General features: G+C 52.6%; 1 protein-coding gene across 1 annotated transcript; it reads left to right on the top strand.

Annotated features, from left to right (window-relative positions):
- Positions 1–2,157: 2,157 nt before the first annotated feature.
- ADPRHL1 (ADP-ribosylhydrolase like 1) lies at positions 2,158–19,565 on the top strand. The gene is made up of 7 exons (XM_041731087.1): positions 2,158–2,496; positions 6,587–6,751; positions 11,796–11,921; positions 13,638–13,778; positions 16,495–16,622; positions 17,907–18,039; positions 18,688–19,565. The coding sequence occupies exons 1-7, from the start codon at positions 2,289–2,291 to the stop codon at positions 18,843–18,845; spliced, it is 1,059 nt and encodes a 352-aa protein (XP_041587021.1). The 5' UTR covers positions 2,158–2,288; the 3' UTR covers positions 18,846–19,565.

The following is a 19,565-nucleotide window of genomic DNA, read 5'->3' on the forward strand; positions in this document are numbered from 1 at the left end:
GCAGGCTCCATGCACCGGGAGCCCGACGTGGGATTCGATCCCGGATCTCCAGGATCGCGCCCTGGGCCAAAGGCAGGCGCTAAACCGCTGCGCCACCCAGGGATCCCAGAATCTCCACAGTTTTTTTTTTTTTTTTTTAAAGATTTTATTTACTTATCCATAGAGACACAGAGAGAGAGGGGCAGAGGCACAAGCAGGCTCCGTGCAGGGAGCCCGACGTGGGACTTGATCCACGGTCCCCAAGATCAGACCCTGGGCTGCAGGCGGCTCTAAACTGCTGCGCCACCGGGGCCGCCCTCTCCACAGTTTTAAACATCCTCCAAGGCTTTGCAGGTTCTTGCTACATAAGTGTTCTGCTTGGATGAGGCTGAGGAACTTGGGTAATCTTGCACAAATTCTGGAGGTCCGCAGCACCTTCTCATTGTTAATATTCAGCATTATGGTGGGGAAGTTCTATGTGTGTTTTTTCAGTAGATGACACAATCCTAGTGGTTGGACAAAGGCTCTTCAAAAAACTGTGGGTTTCTTTTTTTGCTGTTACACATATTTAAGGCATGCATGCTATGGAAGTACTGAGTGCTTCAGAAACATTAAAATAAATTATTTTTTCTGGTGTGGTATAGTGTCCTTCCAGTTGTGTTCTCAGTGCTCCAATGCTGGATGCCACAGGACCCACAGGAAAGCAGCCCACCCATATGTGGCCTGTGCCCCGGCTTAGAGGCAGCATCCCCCAACAGATGGCCAGGCCAGTAGTCTCCTTTTCATCATCACATAGTGTGCTAACTGATGTGTTTGTTTCCATGTCAAAATTAGAGATTTTCCTTGAGCTGATGGGAATTATATCCCAGAATACACTGAAATGCAAACTGCAAATGTATTAATGCACAGGTCAGTCAAATCTAATAGTTTAATAAAGACATGTTACCTGTGCCTTCATGGAGCGCCTGCCAAGAGTTTCTGGAACAGACACGGCCCCGTCTGCCCATCTTGCAGACGTATGCGCGTTGCCATGTCACCTGAGCTCGCGCATGTCTAAGTGCAGCACTCTGCCCCTCAGACTCCAGGCTGCGTGGCGGGAGGTGCACCTGAGGCTGCAGGCACACATCCAGGCTCGGTGAACGCCGCTGGGCAGTGTGGAGCCAGCAGAAGAAATGAGCTGCAGACCCTCTCCGCCCTGCACTGTAGCTGTTTCTGCAGGACGACCTCTTCCACTGCAATGGGCGGCTGGCTGGCTGTCCTGCCTCACCCCCCAAGGCTGTCCAGGCTGGCTCTGCAGGACCCTGCTAGCTGGAGGAACATGCCAGAGGCTCCTTAGTAACGGACGATGATTAAACACTTCTCATGCTCAAGCACACCTCAGTGTCTAGTTATTACCCAAAGAAAATGCTATTTTATCAAATGTGCTGCTCAAATCCAGATGCAGTGGGTTCCACTTCTGGTCTGATGAGTGACCAGGCCCCAAGGGCAAGGGGGAAGCGTGGACCTACATCAGGGCCAGCAGGTAGGGGGCTGCTTCCTACTCCTGATTTCAGACCTATTCACACCCTAGCCTGCCGCTGAGCGTCTCTTGCACAGGTCTGGGGTTGTCTGGACACAGTACGGAGCCTGGCATGGGTGAGCCCTGTGAGCCCCTGCATTGGGGCCAGGGGTACTTCTCTTCTTTGTCCTGGACATTTTCTAGGTTTTCTACCAAACACAGCTCATAATCAAAAAAGTTTCCCAAAACACAAAACTGCAAGGAATGAATGAAACTCAGCGTTCTGCTAAGTGAGAGAAGCCAGACACAAAGGCCGCAGAGTATAGGGTCCTACCTACTTGAAATTTGAGAAAGGGCAAAGCTGTCCAGGCAGAAAGCACAGGAGCGACTGGGACTGGCGGGGCCGTGTGCACAGAGTGCTGGTTGTGACTGAGGCTCACTCCACGTAAACTCCACCCTGAGGCCTCAGCTGCATGCACGTCTTCCAGAACACTGGCAAGGGCTTGGAGGTCGTGGCCCAGCGGGAAGCAGCTGCAGCTGTCGCAGAGGCCCGCAGAGGCCGTCTGGGCTGCTGGGTGTGGAGCCTGCGTCTGTGCTGACGCCTTCCACGTGGTCCCTCAGCAGGCGCAGGGCACAAAGGGGCTGGGGCCTGTCATTGGTGCCACCGCAGAGCAGAGTAGGCGTGCCTGGCCATTCAGGGAGCCCCTGGCCACTGGACAGTGACCATCACAGAGGTCAGGGGGCGTGCTGAACGCCGCGGAGCACGAAGGCTGGGCGCTGGCGGCCTGGTGGCCAGAAGAGCTGCTTCCCAATGGAGAAGTTCAAGGCGGCCATGCTGCTGGGGGCCGTGGGGGACGCTCTGGGGCACAGAAACGCCCGCAGGGACAGCGGTGCCCCTGGCAGGAAGGCCAGGGAGGAGCTGCAGACAGGCGGGGACCTGGACCACCCGTCCCCAGAGAAGTGGTGGGTGAGTGACAACACCATCATGCACCTGACGACAGCCGGGGCCCTGACCACAGGTAAGCTGGTGGACTGAAGTCCTCCTGTGGGCACCCAAGCCCCAAAGACGCCACGGCCCCTCTACGGACTGTCACCTGGTGCTGTGGCTGAAAGGGGCGACCTTGCAGGCATCTGCGTCCCCTGGCCCCACAGATGTGCCACTCAAGGTCCCTTTGGGTTGTCACCCCACATGTCTGCCCTCAGCCTCTGAAACAGTGGCCTCTCGCTCGTGTCTGTGTCCAGAGTTAAACCAGTTGAGTTTCCCACTTTGAGGCTGTTTGGGGAGAGGGTTTGAGTTTTCACTGCAGATATTAAGCCTTCTGGTTTTATTTCAAAAGAATAGAAAATAATAAGCCCACTTCAAATTTGGACCTCTTATGATAATAGTTCGGGGATTATTTCTAAATCCCAGTGAATTTGAGTCAAAATGCCATCTAACTAAATAGGATCCAGATATCTGCTTACACACAAACACGTCCTGAGAAGATGCTGTGAAAGTGGCTGGCCAGGGCGGAGACTTTCCAGAACTGCTCTTCAAGGAGCAGGTGGATAGTAGGATAGGGTTTTGCACGACTTTCAGGGAAGCAGTGTCTCATGCAAGGCTTCCAGACAAGGTACCTGTGCATGTCGGTAGTGTGTGGTCTCCTGGTGAGTGTCTGGGGCGATGGTGCAGGCACTGAGGCCTGGCCTTGGGCCCCAAACTGGGGGCTCGCTCAGCTTAGCTCTGTGCTCATCCTGCAGGAATGCCATCTGCGCCGCAGCTGGTGCCAAAATAACTAGGGTGAGGGCTGAGGCACCACAGATAAGGTAGCGTCCAGCACGTTGTGTGGTGAGGTCCCTTTCTGAATTTACACAACTATGACATCCTAATATTTCCAGTTTCTTGTGTTCCCAGGCTAACCTGCGTTCTGGCCGCTGAAGCAGGGGTGCCTGCCCGACTGTGGGCGTCCTCTCTCCCCTGAGCAGAGCTGGCCTGTTCGGGCTGCACACATCTGGTCCTGACTGCTACACTCGCTCCCTCCACGGTGTCAGACGCCAAGCACATGTGTACGCACTCCATGTGTCCTGTCCCTTTTGTGAATGGCAGAGTCTGTGGCCTGTCCCTGCCTGTGGAGGCACCCCTAGGACAGACACCAGCGAAGTCAGGTCCTCCTGACTGTGTCGTGCTCTCTGAGATTAGGCCCTCTTGACAGAAATAGGACATAATCTGCCCCAACGTGAAATATGTGCATGCGGGAGGGCGGGGGTGCCTGGGGCATCATTTCTAAGCAGAGACGTGACCTCCCCCTCCCGTCGGCTGGCCACGAGGAGACACTTGTGAAGACCGCCCATGACTCAGCCTCCAGAAGCACAAGCAGGCATATTGTTTTCAAGTCACTAAAAAATCTAAATTGAAATTCTATTTAAATTTAGTTGTCAAAGAGCTGGATCTTTTTTCTATAAATAGCAAATTGTAGCCTATAAAAGGGGCTTTTGAGCCATATTCACGGTGATGCTGACGTGGCACTGAGTATTGCCAGGCACTGTTATGACTATGTGCATCATTATCTGACCCTCACATCACCCTGAAGGTGACATCATGACTACAGTTGTTCAAAGAGCAGTTCACGGAGAGGCCGGATTACTTGCCCAGTGCCTTATGACCTAGTGAGTGTCCGAGCAGGGACTAGGATGCTTGAAGGACCCTGATGGTTAGTGGCTCTTCACTGTTTCTCCCAAAAACACAGACTTTCACAAAGTGGAACCATGGGTTGAAAATGCATGTCCCACTGTTCCGTGCTATGGCTCAACCAGCTATGTGGCTGTGTGGTCCTGCTACTGTGAGTGAGATGTGGGAGTCCAGGACATCCGCGGGACCTGGTCCTCTGGGCTGGGTCTCTCGAAAGTGCAGATTGGAAGAGATCAGACACTGGCCTGGGAAGCAGTGCCCCATTCCCCATGGGGTGAGTGGCAATCCAGTAAACATAGCTCGCCCAGCCAGCTTGCTAGACACACTGACCAAAGGCTCCCTCTTGTGTGTGGTCCTGTGTTGGTCACCCAAAGATGAGACGGAGGCTCTGCCTCGGGGGCCCTGGGGCCTGGCTCTCCTGGCTCACCACCCACTGACCCGAGAACTCTTGAGCCTGCTTCCCCTCCTGCAGGGTGCATGGGGAAGCTGATGCCTTCGTCATAGGGTTGAGATTAAGTAGGGCAGCATGGGCACTTAATACATTATTAAGGGAAGATGGCTCCTGGCAGGTTAATGTCTGTCTCTCTAAATGTCCTGGTCTGCAGGTCAGCAGCTCCAATGGCCATGGCCAACTGAGGTAGCCTGTTGCCATGGCCACTCAGAAGCAATAGGGACATGAGCCCACGGGGGATAGGGCAGGTGCTGTGGGCATGACCATACCTGCAGGGGAGGTGGGGCCGGGCCCACATGGGAACCAGAGAGGCCTGTCCAGACTCCCCTCTCTCTCTTCCTCCATCACTGGCCCCCTGACGGTAACTGCATTTTGAAAAGTTGACATTTTTGTGACAAAGCAACTTGATAAGGGTATTGTGCCTTTTCTTTATCATGACCTTGGTTTCATGAGCGGATTTGTCTTTGAGGAGACAGGGTGGGGAGGGTGGAGAAGAATGAGCTGAAGAGCTTTGTATGGAGTGGAGAAACCCTGACAAGTGGGTCCGAGGCATTGCAGCTTCAAAAACTCTGTTTCTAGTTTGAATTCTAACCTGAAACAAAGCAGGAGACTGGTGCCATTTTGTTTTTAAGGAGGTTTTTAAGTTTTTCCTTGAGAAGGATGAGATTCAAGAATAAAATGAATTCTTTAATGGCCTCTGGAAAGGCCAGGCTTCCTAAACCTGGATCGAGAGGTGCTGGTGACCTGGAGCCGGGCTGATCGTGGCGGTTCACAGGCCCAGCCGCTGCATGCCCCACACCTGCGTCTGGCCGCACACTCCACCCCAACTCAGAATCAGGCCATGCATTGTGTGCCCATAGGATGCCTGCTGCCTAGTTAGGGACAGAAGGACTGAGGACCAAGTCCTGCCTCCAGGGCCCGAAGGCCCACCTGCCCTACTGGCAGCAACAGGGGGAGAGGTGGTGGCATACCTGTCTCCCACACCTCCATGCTGGGATCTCAGCCCCGGGGTGGCTGAGAGGGGACCTCCCTCTCTCCCTCCCTCCCTACCAGCCTCTTCCCCTCCCCCATGCCCCTCAAAGTTGGGGTGTGCGCCTCGAGCAGGAGAGGGGCAACCCTGGCTCCTGAGGCCTGAAATGCAGTTTGGGTACAGTATGAGTTTGCTGGTGGCTGTAAAGGTCACACTGGCCGTGCACCATGTTCCTACCCAGCAGGTCTGGCGCAGAGGCTCCCTCACCACCCGGCTCTGCTCCCTGATGGAACAGGCACACTAAGCCCCAAATTTGGAGCTACAAAGCCTCTGTCCACCTCACTGTACGTTTATGTAATGCAGGAATGCTGAGGCCCTGCCATCGAACCCCGTTTGCCATCTCTGGCCTTGGGCAAGTGGCATAACCCACTGAGCTTTGCCTGTGAAACCCAGCACGACAAGTAAGAGCCTGATGGTGTCTGACAGTGTCTGATGGTGTTGGGTGGGTAGGGGTGGGGGCATGTGCAACCATCTAGGGGCCGTGCATCCCGGACAGCAGGTGGGCAGCATGTTAGCCCCCTTACCCTCCATTTCTGTGATCCTCGAGGGACTGAGACTGTGCTCATCCCCAGAACGCCATCACACACATGCCTGCCTCATAGCCTCAGTTCCCAGGATGGAGACACGAGATTTTAGAAGCCTGAGGAACAGGCAGGTTTCAGGCCAGCCTCTCTTTGCGTTAGCAGGAATTGTTAGAGGGAAATGAAGATTGTGGGTTCTGTCTCAGTTCTCCTATGTAACCAGAATGAGAAGCACAACGAATTATAAATGTCTGAATTGTAAGTCAGATCTAGAGTGAATTGTCTGCTACACTTCTCTAGGGAGCCAGGATCGTGAGGTGGAGCTCCAGAATCTTCCTTCTCTTCTACCAGCTTGGGGACATGAAGCTCACTGCCAGTGTGTGGTCCCTGCTCACTGGGGCCTCCTCAATCTGACCCTGCCCCACCCCTTCTTCCCCAGACTACTGGTGCCTGGATGACCTGTACCGGGAGATGGTGAAGCGCTATGTGGAAGTCCTTGAGAAGCTTCCAGAACATTGGGCTGATCCAGCTACCCTGGAAGGCTGCTCCCAGCTGAAGCCAGACAACTACCTCCTTGCCTGGCATACACCTTTCAATGAGAAGGGTCAGGGAAAGCCTTCTTTTCCTTGTGAAGCACATGCTGCAGAGCTACTAACCCGTGTGTGGTCCCACTAACCAGCAGCATCGCAGGTTTGCATGACAGGGGGATCTACTGGGGCTCCTTTGTGCAGCATAAATGTCTCCAGGATGCTTTGATATGTTTACAGGTGATATATTTACATAGGCAGAGTGTCTGCCTCTAGGGAACCTGCTCCTGGGGTCCCAGACTTACCCCTCCTGGGTTTATAGGGTTTACAGACAATGAACTTGCCCCTCTAGGTTTATGCTGAGGATGGACCACCCACCCTGGGTTTATGCTGAGGATGAACCACCCCCCCTGGGGTTTATGCTGAGGATAGACACCCCCTGGAGTTTATGCCGAGGATGGACACCCTCTTGGGTTTATGCTGAGGATGGAGCCCCCCTTGGGTTTATGCTGAAAATGAACCCCTCCTCCCCGCCTTGGATTTATGCTGAGGATGGACCCCCTCCTTGGTTGTTGTTGTTTTTTTTTTTTAAGATTTTATTGATTTATTCATGAGAGACACAGAGAGGCAGAGACACAGGCAGAGGGAGAAGCAGGCTCCATGCAGGGAGCCTGATGTGGGACTCGATCCCGGGACTCCAGATCACATCCTGAGCCGAAGGCAGAAGACATTCAACAGCTGAGCCACCCAGGCATTTCCTCCCACCCTTTGGGTTTATACTGAGGATGGACACCACCCCGACCTTGGGTTTATGCTGGGGATGGCATCCAATCATGTTATGTGGCACGAAAGAAGAGAAAAATCAATAAATCAAAACCAATTAAATCCGATGTAAATGTTAGAATTCTCAAACAGATATAAAATATTATATATTCCATAAGTTGAAAAAGTTAAGGACATGGATTTATAAAAAGAACCTAAATCACATTTCCAGAAAAAATGTTACAGTGTCTGAGGTTTTATTTTTATTTTTTTTTTAATTTTTATTTATTTATGATAATCACACAGAGAGAGAGAGAGAGGCAGAGACACAGGCAGAGGGAGAAGCAGGCTCCATGCACCGGGAGCCCGACGTGGGATTCGATCCCGGGTCTCCAGGATCGCGCCCTGGGCCAAAGGCAGGCGCCAAACCGCTGCGCCACCCAGGGATCCCCGTGTCTGAGGTTTTAAATGCATTGGCTGAGATTAATAGTAGATTAGACATTTTATTTATTTATTTATTTATTTATCAATGATAGTCACAGAGAGACAGAGAGAGAGGCAGAGACATAGGCAGAGGGAGAAACAGGCTCCATGCACCGGGAGCCCGACGTGGGACTCGATCCCGGGTCTCCAGGATCGCGCCCTGGGCCAAAGGCAAGCGCCAAACCACTGCGCCACCCAGGGATCCCTAGATTAGACATTTTAGAAGAAAATTTTCATATCTAGGCACTGCAATAGAAACAACCCAGAATGGGACACACAGAGAAAAAAAGAATCCAAAAATATAAGTGCAGTAGTGAGCCATGGGCTGTCAGCATACACTGCACTCTTCTCCTTATTATTAGTTTTGAACAGTTGGATTGCCATGTGCCACAGTGTAGCTTTGCCTGTGACAGAGTCCCTGACAGAGCAAAGGGGAACAAAGAAATGATTTGAAGCAATGGTGGCCAAAATCTCAGTAGACATAAACAGACATTTTTCCAAAGAAGACCTACACGTGGCTAACAGACACATCACTGGGCATCAGGGAAATACAAACCAAAACCACAATGAAATACCCACCTCACACCTGTCAGAATGGGATGAACAAGTCAGGAAACAACAGGTGTTGGTGAGGATGTGGAGAAAGGGGAACCCTCAGGCACTGTTGGTGGGAATGCCAGCTGGTGCAGCCACTCTGGAGAATAGTGTGGAGATTCCTTAGGAAGTTGAAAATAGAGCTACCCTATGACCCAGCAATTGCACTGCTGGGAATTTACCTCAAAGATACAGATATAGTGAAACAATGGGGCACCTGTACCCCAATGTTCACAGCAGCCATGTCCACAATAGCCAAACTGTGGAAGGAGCCCAGACATCCAGCAACAGAAGAATGGATAAGGAAGAGGTGGTCTATATATATAATGGACTATTACCCAGCCATCAGAAAGGATGAAATCTTGCCATTTGCGATTAATTACATGAATGGAACTGAAGGGTATTACTCTGAGTGAATTAAAGTCAGTCAGAGAAAGAAAGACAATTATCATATGAGCTCACTCATATGAGGAATTTAAGGGACAAAACATGAACTTAGGGGAAGGGAGGGAAAAATAAAATAGGATAAAATTAGAGAGGGATACAAACCGTAAGAGTTAACTCTAGGAAATAAACTGAAGGTTGCTGCAGGGGAGGTTGCGGGGGACGGGATCACTGGATGGTGGACTTGAAGGAGGGCACGTGATGGACTGAGCACTGGGTGTTATATAAGATGAATGAATCACTGATCTCTACCTCTGAAACCAATAGTACGCTGTATGCTAGCTAACGTGAATTTTAATAAAACCAAAAAGAAAAAAATTAGTGCCCAAATCTCCACAAATTTGTTGAAAACCGTAAACCCACAGATTGAAGAAACTCAGTAACTTCCAAGTAAAGCACAAGAAACATGGGAAAGCTACACTGTGGCACATGGCAATCCAACTGTTCAAAACTAATACTAAGGAGAAGAGTGCAGTGTATGCTGACAGCCCAGGTGAGGAGGGTGCAGGTCTCCTGTCGGAAGTGATGTCATTCAGGCACCGAAGGAAACAACTTCACCCTGGAGTTGTGCTCCCAGAGCAGTATCTTACAGATGCTGTTGTTAACGGCCAAATAACCTTTTTCAGGCACACAAAAGCTATAGGATCCATCACCAGCAGAGTGATGCTATAAGAAAGGCAAAGGGACAACCACCATTCCGCAGAATGAACCTAACACTAAGAGGAAAGTACAGAAGAAGTGTGGCGGAAATCACAATCACATGGGTAAATAGGGGAGAGTTTTAACTTACTACTGAATCTCTTTGAAAGATAATTGACTTAAAAAACTAGTAATGCTCTTCGAGTTTATCAAATGCTTGTGAGCAGGTGTCTGACAGTGTGGTGGAGGCCTGCGGCCACAGGGTGCTTGTCCGAGGCATGGGGTGGTTCAGCCCTAGAGCAGTCATTAACATCACAAAACAGTTATAACTAACAAGCAAACAAAAGAGAAAATGGAATCTTTTAGAAATACTTGCTGGGGAAAGTGCCACAGGTGGCCTGTGCCCTCCTGCCCCCTTGCCTAGCCAGGGCCCAGCCCAGAATGTTTCCATCTGGGGAGACCCGTGCGAGGCTGTCCCTCTGCCTTGGAGTCCTCCACCTCATTAGGGGAAAGCTTTCTGTATTCTGGGTGTACTGTGTAAGCATGAGCATCACATTCCCTAACCAGCCCCACTGATGCCTCCGCCCCGCAGGGGGACAGCAGGTCTTAGCTGCAGTACCAGCATGTGTGCAGCCCACTGCCGCACCTCAGCCTCAGGAGGGACCCTCTGCTGTGGGAGACAGCACACAGCCCGTGTGGATCTCCCCGCACGTCTTCTCTGCCCAGGGAGGGAAGCGCCAGCCATGCGTCTCTTTGTCACATCTTCCTCGGTGACTACAGACCAGAGAAAAGGGCCGAGGTCTGAGGCTCCTCTCTTGGTGGCAGGCACCATCCTCCAAGTGGTAGGAATCTTCACCCAGGTTGGCAGCTGATCTCACTGCTCTGTAATGTTCAACCCTACAGGCAGACAAGAGACAAAAGGAAACAAAGGGCGGTATAGCAGACCTGACCCTAATCCCATCAGTAATCACATCAAATGTAAATGGTCTAAAGTCTCCAAATAAACGGCAGATGCCCAGCAGGGTTAAAGAAGGGAATCCCAGCTCTAGGCTGCTTCTAGGGAATGCTTATTACCTATGAAGGCAGACGTAGATTAGGGTAAGGAAAGTTCACCATGCTAACGCCAATCAGGAGAAGGCTGGTGGGGCTCTGCTAATGTCACAAAAAGCAAAAGACCATTGCTGGGGGGTGGGGAGGAAGACAATTTCATCGTGGCTGTGCACCTATTCACAGCAAGAGGACACAAACTGCCAAAGGTTACTTGAGAAAAGATAGATCACCCACATAGCACTACGTTTATGAAAGAAATGACGAAGGAAGCCCCAGGTTCAGGCGACCTCTGCAGGGAAGTCCTCCAAACCATTAGAGAAGAAAGGGAACCAATTGTACACGACTCCCCCAGGGAGCTGAAGGGAGGATGTGCTCCCTGATTCATCCTGCTCCCCAGAAGACTGCTGAAAGAATAACACAGCAAACCAAAGATTGGGGGAAATAGTTGCAAAGCACACATCTGATACTCAGCAGCCCAAAACAAAAATGAGGAATATTTAAGTGAGTAGTTCCCCACAAAAGGAATGGAGGTGGCCAGCAAGTGCATGAAAATAACGCTCAGCCCCATTGGTTTAGAGGAAACGCTAGTGAAACCCGTGATGAGACAGCACCACGTGTGCTGAATGGGAAGACCACTGGTGAAGAGCATCCAGGGCCAGTGGGACAAGGAGCATGACCACCATTTAGAGAGCCCGTTTGGCAGCACCTTCAGCATCAGACACCCATCCGTCAGATGAGCTTAGTGTCTGCGTGCCCCTTGCTGCAGCCTCCAACCCCAGTACCTGGACACGCCATGGGCTGCATGTCACTGATACCTCAGCTGGGCTCTACAAAGAGACAAAACATGTCTGATGCAAGCACACGGGGTGTGCAGCTCCATGTTCTGCGTCTTCCCAGTGGGAGCACCTTATGAGCACATCCCTAACCATCAAAAATTCTGTGTTTCATGCCCAAGTAACATCCCAGCATATGGAAGCTTGGCAACTTACTTACTCTTTTGTCTTTGTTGGGCACTGGGGTCATCTGCTGGTTTTTCACACTCAAATGATGCTATGATAACCATTACATAAATTTGTTTATATCTGTGGGTTATCTGTGAAAGTTAGGTTGCCAGAGATGGTGTTACTGGGTCTTCTGTGTTCCGAGTAGGCTCAGGATTCGGAGCTGCCACCAAAGCCATGTGCATCGGCATGCGGTACTGGAAGCCAGAGCGTCTGGAGACCCTAGTGGAAGTGAGCATCGAGTGCGGCAGGATGACCCACAACCACCCCACAGGTGATGTCTCCACAGGCAGACCCTGCTGAAACTGTACCCACTGTTCGATTTGTTTACTTGGTGGATGCAGGCTTCTCCATCTCAGTTCTGCTTACGCTGCTTTTGACCTAAAAGCAGGCTTGGCATTGAGTGTGATGATACTGGGGTGGGAAGAGTCCTCAGCAGGTTCAGTGTCATTTCGCCAGGATAAAAGGAAAAGAAAAGCACCAGTTATCTGGATGCAGTGAGGATCTGGTTGACTCATGGGCATCAGCATTTCTGTTGCCATCTGCTGCCAGGTGCCACACTGGGTGGGGGTGGGGGTCTGAACCAGACCAGCGTTCACTGGCCACATGAGCAGGACCACCTCAACGCCCGTGCCTCTGTTTCCCCACCTGTCACAGTGGTGACTGTGGTATTGAGAGCCAGGCCTCATTGTGCACAAGGAAAAAGTGCATGGAGCGACCCCTCTTGGCTGGTGCTCTGGGGAGCAGGCAGGCCAGCTGTGCCCAGGGTTCCCCACTGTGTGCCCATCACAGAGATGGAGGGCAGGCAGGGCCCCAGCGCATGATGGTGACTCATGACCTAGAGAGTCAGTCAGCTCCTAATTTTAAAAAAAGAATGACTTGAAACTCATACACCTGTAAACACTCTTGATTGATGACAGTGACACGCCCTCCCCAGCCCCTGACACAGCCTGCCAGCTGCTCTCCTGCGACTTTCAAGGCCACTTCATCTTAAAAAAAAAAAAAAAAAAAAAGCTTTTATTTATTTATTTATTTATTTATTTATTTATTTATTTGAGAGAGCATGCACACCTGATCAGGGGGAGGGGCAGAGGGAGAGCCCCAGAGCCACATGCAGGCCTTGAATCCAGGACCTGGGATCATGACCTGAGCCAAAGGCAGATGCTTAACCCACTGAGCCACCCAGGCACCCCTCATGGCCACTTTCAATTCCCCCTATAAGTGGTGTAGCTCTGGGGTTGTGAGGACCACTCTATGCCCTCCTGGCGACACCTTCGCAGGGCCACGTCCCTTAGACCCTTCAGTCTGTGTGAAGGGCATAGAATTCAAGCAGCTGGCACACCGGGGCTGACTAGGAAGACTCAGGGCAGAGCCATGGCTCACTGGGACTTCACCTGGAAGTGGATGGTGCCTGGGAAGCCCCGACCATGATGGCAAGGAGCATCTGGAGACAATATGACCAGCAAAAGAGTCTGGGTCGAGATTAGCTAATGTTATTATTAAAGGGTTGTTTCATGTAATTTGTTTCTAACTTAAGACTGGATGGAACGTTGAGGGTTTGGTCAAATGTGGGCAGCACCAGGAATTGACTCCTGTACAAGTTTCTAGCCACCTCTGGCAGCAAGCGTCATGGCTTTATGGCCATGTGCACATCCCAGATGCTAGATACCCCACAAGGGGGCAGGGTGACAGCAGGTGGTCGGGACAGTAATGGATCTGACAGCGGGACCCTCACTCCCAGCCCATAGTGAAGCCTCACAGACTGGCCCGCAAGCCATCAAGAGGGTCTCCGGAGATGACCATGCCTTTTCCCAGGTGGTTGTGGCCTCTGTGTGGCTCTGCACCTCAGGCTGGCCTGGCGGGCTGTCCTCTGTGCTTAGGGCCATCTGTCCCCCTAATCGACCACCTTTGCAAGGTAGGTGTGGCACCCTCTGAGTGGGAAGCACCCTATGCACAGAGCCTACCTTGAGCCTCTGTGTCTGGCCCACAGGCTTTCTCGGGTCCCTGTGCACGGCCCTGTTTGCATCTTATGCTGCGCAGGGCAAGCCACTGGAGCAGTGGGGCAGAGACATGATGCGGACAGTCCCGCTGGCTGAGGAATACTGTAAAAAGACCATCCGGCACCTGTCAGGTGAGCCTGGCCTCCCTCCCTGTCACACTCACACTGGCCCCCAGAAATGGGTTGGTTTAATTCACACTCAGAGGAGGTTTGCATGGACCGGGCTCCCAGAGACATTGAGGTCTGTTTGCCCCACAGTGAAACCGAGGGCATCCTCCTGTGAACAGGCCCCAGGAGCTCCTGGCAGGAAGCAACACCTGCCCAGGGGCCCAGTATGCCATGCCAGGAGACCACATGCCGTGCTAGCTACTGTATCCAGCCCCCAGCCCTCTGCAGAGACCCCACCCTCCTGTTGTCAACAGCAGCCAGAAAGACGAGAGGGGTGCACACATAGGTTCAGTATTCCAGATGGTCCTTACATAGCCCATTCCCTGGAGAAGGACAAGGGACACACTGCTCTTCCACCTTACGGATGGCTGTGCCTGCCTGGAGGCTGAGGTCTGCTGCCACGGAGACCAGATGGGTACATGTGTCTGTCTCCACTGACTCCAAACCCACCATCAAGGGGCTCACACTGTCTTTGGCACCAGCAGAGGTCCTAAGTGATCGCATTGTTGCTGGCAGTTGGGTGAGTGGTGGCCTGGCAGATTGGACTCAAGAGGCAGGTGCAGGACTCAGAAACTCTGGCTTTGTCCTCGGGTGGCCACTCCCCTGCAGGATTCCTTCCCCTCGGGGAGGGATGGGTGTTGTGAGCAGTATAGGCAGCTCCATGTGGCCTTGAAAGTTTGGAAGCTGTCCTGGAGGGTTTCTGGAATAGTTATCCTGTCTGTCCCGGGGTAGTGGGACCAAAGGCACAAGTGCAGGGGCAAAGCTATTGGTTTTCTAGCTCAGGGCTGAAGTCTGGAGATAGAGAGCCAGTGAGTTACTTTCCTGTCACCTCTGATGAGTGGGGACTCATTCTCAATGTCTCTCAAGAAGCTTCCAGAACAACTTCACCAGGAGAATGTTGCTTCTCCTTGTGCCAGGTCATAGCTGGGAAACTCTTATCTCCAGGGCCTATTCCCATGAGAATCAGAGAGCCTCACATCCACAGTGAACTTAAGTGTCCCTCTATAAACTTAATTATAGAACAGAGCTGCACAATCACCTTATTTCCGACCCTGGGGCTCTCTGTAGTGAGCACGTTGCCTGGGGTCACCGGGATGGTCATGTGTCCAGCCCAGGGAGGATCACCTCCTCCCACACAGGAGACTCAGGTAAACAGGCCAGTGAGGGCTACGCAGTGGCTGCATTCCCATCGTGTCAGGGTTGAGACGATCCCCCCGGAGGTCTGGCTTAGCCCAGGGTATCCTGAAGAGCAGCCGTCATCAATGCTCCTTGGGCAGGAATGGGGAGGACTGCCATGGGTCAGAAAATCTGAGACTTTATTCTTGCTGCTTAATTTTAAATTTGTTTAATCTGGAGCTTTTTGACCTTGTATGACACACCCTTTTAAACAGAAACCCAAAATCCTCCAGGGAAAATCATGTTCTGTTCACCCAGGGCCCTCTGCTTAGTGGTAACAACATCCCCTGGCAGTAAAGACAACTGGCAAATCAATTCCGTGTTTTTTGTTTTAAAGATTTTATCTACTTATTCATGAGAGACACAGATAGAGGCAGAGACGCAGGCAGAGGGAGAAGCAGGCTCCCTGTGGGGAGCCTGATGTGGGACTCCATCCCAGGACCCCAGGACCACAAACTGAGCCGAAGGCAGATGTTCAATTACTGAGACCCTAGTTCCATATTCTAATGTTTGGACTTCTCTCTTTTTTTTTTTAAGATTTATTATTATTATTATTATTATTATTATTATTATTATTCATGAGAGACACAGAGAGAGAAAGAGAGGCAGAGACACAGGCAGAGGGAGAAGCAGTCTCCATGCAGGGAGCCCAATGTGGGACTCAATCCTGGGTCTCCAGGATCAGGCCCTGGGCTGAAGGCAGCGCTAAACCGCTGAGCCACCGGGGCTGCCCTAATGTTTGGAATTTTGTGTCCAGGAGGGAAGCGGTAGTGCAGGGACCAAGCCCTGGTCTCTGTGGGGCAGCTGGAGCTTCCCTGTCTGACCCTGTCATCTCACCCCAACCTTAGGTCAGCTTTGCTTTCAGTTTTATAAAGCAGACTCTGGCCAGCTTTTCCAGGGGCCTGTTGTTCCCTGGGGACCTGGAGCCCCGCCCCAAGACCTGTCCCTGAGCGTATGTCTGCAGCCGCCCAGCCCTCCCCTATTCCCCAGGCTCTGTCCTCGGCTCCTGCCCATGATAGGAGCAGCAGTGGCCACGGTGTGCTGGCCCAGGCTGGAGGGCCCACAGGGGCTTGTGCCTCTCAGGTTCTTGGAGGACACAGCACGGTCCTCCAGCTGCACCTGCCCAGCTGCTGCCACGAATGTCCTCTTCATTCAACACCCCTGGGACTGGCGCGCTGGGCCATTGGCCAGAAGGGAGAAAAAGCCTCCTCCTGGGCTGCCTTGCATCAGTGAAGAGATACAGGCTCAGAATTTCCAAGAGGATGCTCTTTGAAGAACTTTACTCCCTGCTCTGGGTTCAGAGTAGAGTCAAGCAAGGTTCGGGGTTGCTTTGTCCTATGTCTCCATTTTCCTCACTCGTTTCAAAGTAGCTGCAGACATGAGCATCACAGGGGGAGGGGGCTTGGCCTCCACCTCCTCCTCCTGCCCGAAGGCTACCCGCCCACCGTCCATGCGCCCTGGCCGGTGGCCCTCGTGTGCAGCCTGGTCTGTTCTTTATGTTCAGAATACCAGGAGCACTGGTTCTACTTTGAAGCTAAGTGGCAGTTTTACTTGGAGGAGAGGAAACTCAGTGAAGACACGGGAAGTAAAGCCATCTTCCCTGACCACTATGATGCAGAGGAGAGGGACAAGGTGAGTCTTGCCTGGTCGGGGGGTGGGGATGGGCTGTCAGGGCCCACTGCCCAGCATCCCCACCAAGGAGCCGCTGCCACTGGACTGCGCCTCTGCCATGTCTCGGGCTTGGCCTAGGGGGCTCCCCTGGCAACCAGGGGCCCAGAGCCACCATGGGGGTGGGCCTGGAAGCCTTCCTGGAGGAAGCATGTTTCAAACAGATAAAATTTTATCTTTCCATTTTCTCTAATTAAAAGCATGGTTGTGCTAGAAATTTTGAGGATGTAATTGTTAAAGATATTCTATTTCACCACATATTTTCTAAGGGCCAGGACATGAGGTCATATGTGATGAATCAGGTTGTGCACACCATCACCCTTCCTCATGCTGATGTTGTCAGCATTGTTTTTTTTTTTTTTAATTTTAAAATTATTTTATTTATTATTTTTTTTTAGTTTTTTTTAATTAATTAATTTTTTTAGCATTGGGTTCGGTAGCACAAGGGAAAGACCTGATTCATAGCTCAGCCAAGATAGACACTACCCTTATGTTCACAGAGCCCACAGCTGAGTTGAAAGTACCTCGCAGTGAGCAGCTGAGGACAGTTCCGTGTGGCTACTCGGCCATTCTGAGTACACAGCTGTAGTCCAAGCTGGCTGCCCCAGCTCCAGCCAGCACGTCTGCATTCTAGGTGTTAGGGAGGCTCAAGGGGAGAGATGCTCCCTACCACCCCTCCGTGTGCCCCTCAAGGGCCTCTCCGGAATGCAGGCAGGCCTAGGGGTGCGGTCCTTCAGATGGAGGTGCTGCTGCCCCAAACCAATGCTGAATCTGTCGCTCGGGCACAGAGGTAAGACTTTCCCGGATCCCGGCTCTCTGCAGTCTTTCTGCTCATGTTGCACCCGCAGGGCATCACTGCACCACCACCGGGCCCTGACCCTGGGCCTTGGTGCCTGCTGGCCCCAAGCTCTGCTCAGACAAGGGCTGCATGTGTCCCAGCAGCCCAGTCACTGGCTCTAAGCCCCTTGCTGGACTATGATGTCACCACAGACTCGCTGGCTACCCCAACATGTGGTCAGGTGATCTGTGGACTGTCTGCATCCATAGGAGCTGTGAGAAGTTGATCTTCCCTCTGCACTGTCACCCCCTGCCCTGGGGCAGTGCTTGGCACACAGGTGGTAATCCATCAGTGCACAGCGAGTATGTGAACAGCAGAGCCCTGGACAACCCAGGAGGCGCATGCTCTGGCACAAACTGACACTGGTTTTACTATGGCTATGTGCCCCTGACCCCTAGCTCTTTCTTTAGGCTTACAGGAAATGGAGTTCGGAAGGCCGAGGGGGCCGGCGGGGCCATGACGCTCCTATGATTGCCTATGATGCTCTCCTTGGAGCCGGGGATGACTGGACGGAGCTCTGCCACCGGGCCATGTGTCATGGAGGTGAGATTGCCTTCTTTAATGGTCTTGGGCTTCCAGGCAATCAGCACCCCTTCTCATCCCAAAGTGCGCTCCCAGCACGCCCGAGGCTACAGGCATCAAGGGCAGCCTCCTGAACCCCAGAGTATGTGTCCTTCCCTGTGCAGGGTCCTGCCTCATGTGCCCATATGAGTGTGAGCTCAAGAGAACAAGGCATTGGGGGAGCCGTGGGGCGGCCCTGTGGGTACAGGCAGCGCACAGTCCTGAGGACTCACTCTGTAACCCCCGGTCCAAACCCTCCCATGGGAGCTGTGACTGTTGCCTGGCTGGGCAGGACTGCCCTGTGTCCTGGTGCCCACGCTCTCCTGTGAGTGTGAAACGAGGGCATTCCAGCAGCTCGTGCTGGGCACAGTGTGTCCTGGACATCGGGGCCCCTCAGTTCCTGGTGCTGAGGTAGGAGAGACACCAGCACCACCCAGTGGATGTGGGTCTGTGGACAGCCCAGGCATTTGCGCACACTCGTGTCTCAGTGTGCAAGGAGGGAAGGAAGGGGCAGCAAATCCACCAGATTGGTGCACCCAGAGCAAAGCTGGTGTTTGGCCCAAGGGCGAGGGCTGCCCAGAGGACCTGTGAGATGGGCCTTGGCAAGGAGAACGTGCGCTTCCCTTCCAGGTGAGAGCGGGGCCACAGGGACGATCGCGGGCTGCCTGTTCGGGCTGCTGCACGGCCTGGACACTGTCCCCGCGGGCCTGTACCAGGACCTGGAGCACAAGGAGGAGCTGGTGCAGCTGGGCGAAGCTCTATACCGCCTGTCCACGGAGGAGAAGTAAAGCTCTCCCGCCGCCAGGCTCTGGGTCCCCAGGGGCATCTCCGCACTGCTCTTGGCCCTCCCAGGAGGGCCGACGCCTAAATGGCCATAATTATATTTTAACTGACCCCCCATTGCCAAACTCTAACTGCCATATGAAATGCACTGTCTGTCCTAGAGAATGTCTGTCCTGCTCACATGTGGCCCCTTGGCCCTCCTCCACACATAGCGGCACAATCCTTTGCACAATCGGTGTATTTCACTCTGGGCAGAACTAATGCTACTTGCTCACTCACGCCAACAAAACTAATGTAACAGCCGAGCGTGGACAGAGCCCATGTGCCCACCTGCCCCTGGCCTTGGCCTCTGGCAGGGCCGCCAGGCTGTGCCTTCCTGCAGCAGATGGAAGCACGCACTTAACCTCCTGCTGACGTCTTTAATCACACTAGATCTTTAAAACCAGCCCCTTTGGAACAAATGCCTGAGGAAACCGGGGAATAAAGGGCCCTTGTGTGTCACCTGCATCTCCTGTGTGGTTTGCAGTGGTCACGGGGCTGATGGGTCCACCCACGGCCACCACCTGCTCCACCAGGCTCGTACTGACACTCCTCGTGGCCGGGGTGTCTCTGTCTGTGAGTCTTGAAAAAGAGAACTCTCTATTTTCTTAAAAATGGCCTGGGACACAACATTTGTGAATTAGCATCTGGTGTGAATAAAAGAGCAGTTGGTGTTTCACGGTTAA

The sequence above is a fragment of the Vulpes lagopus genome, chromosome 16, assembly GCF_018345385.1.
Source record: "Vulpes lagopus strain Blue_001 chromosome 16, ASM1834538v1, whole genome shotgun sequence".
Taxonomy (NCBI): Eukaryota; Metazoa; Chordata; class Mammalia; order Carnivora; family Canidae; genus Vulpes; species Vulpes lagopus.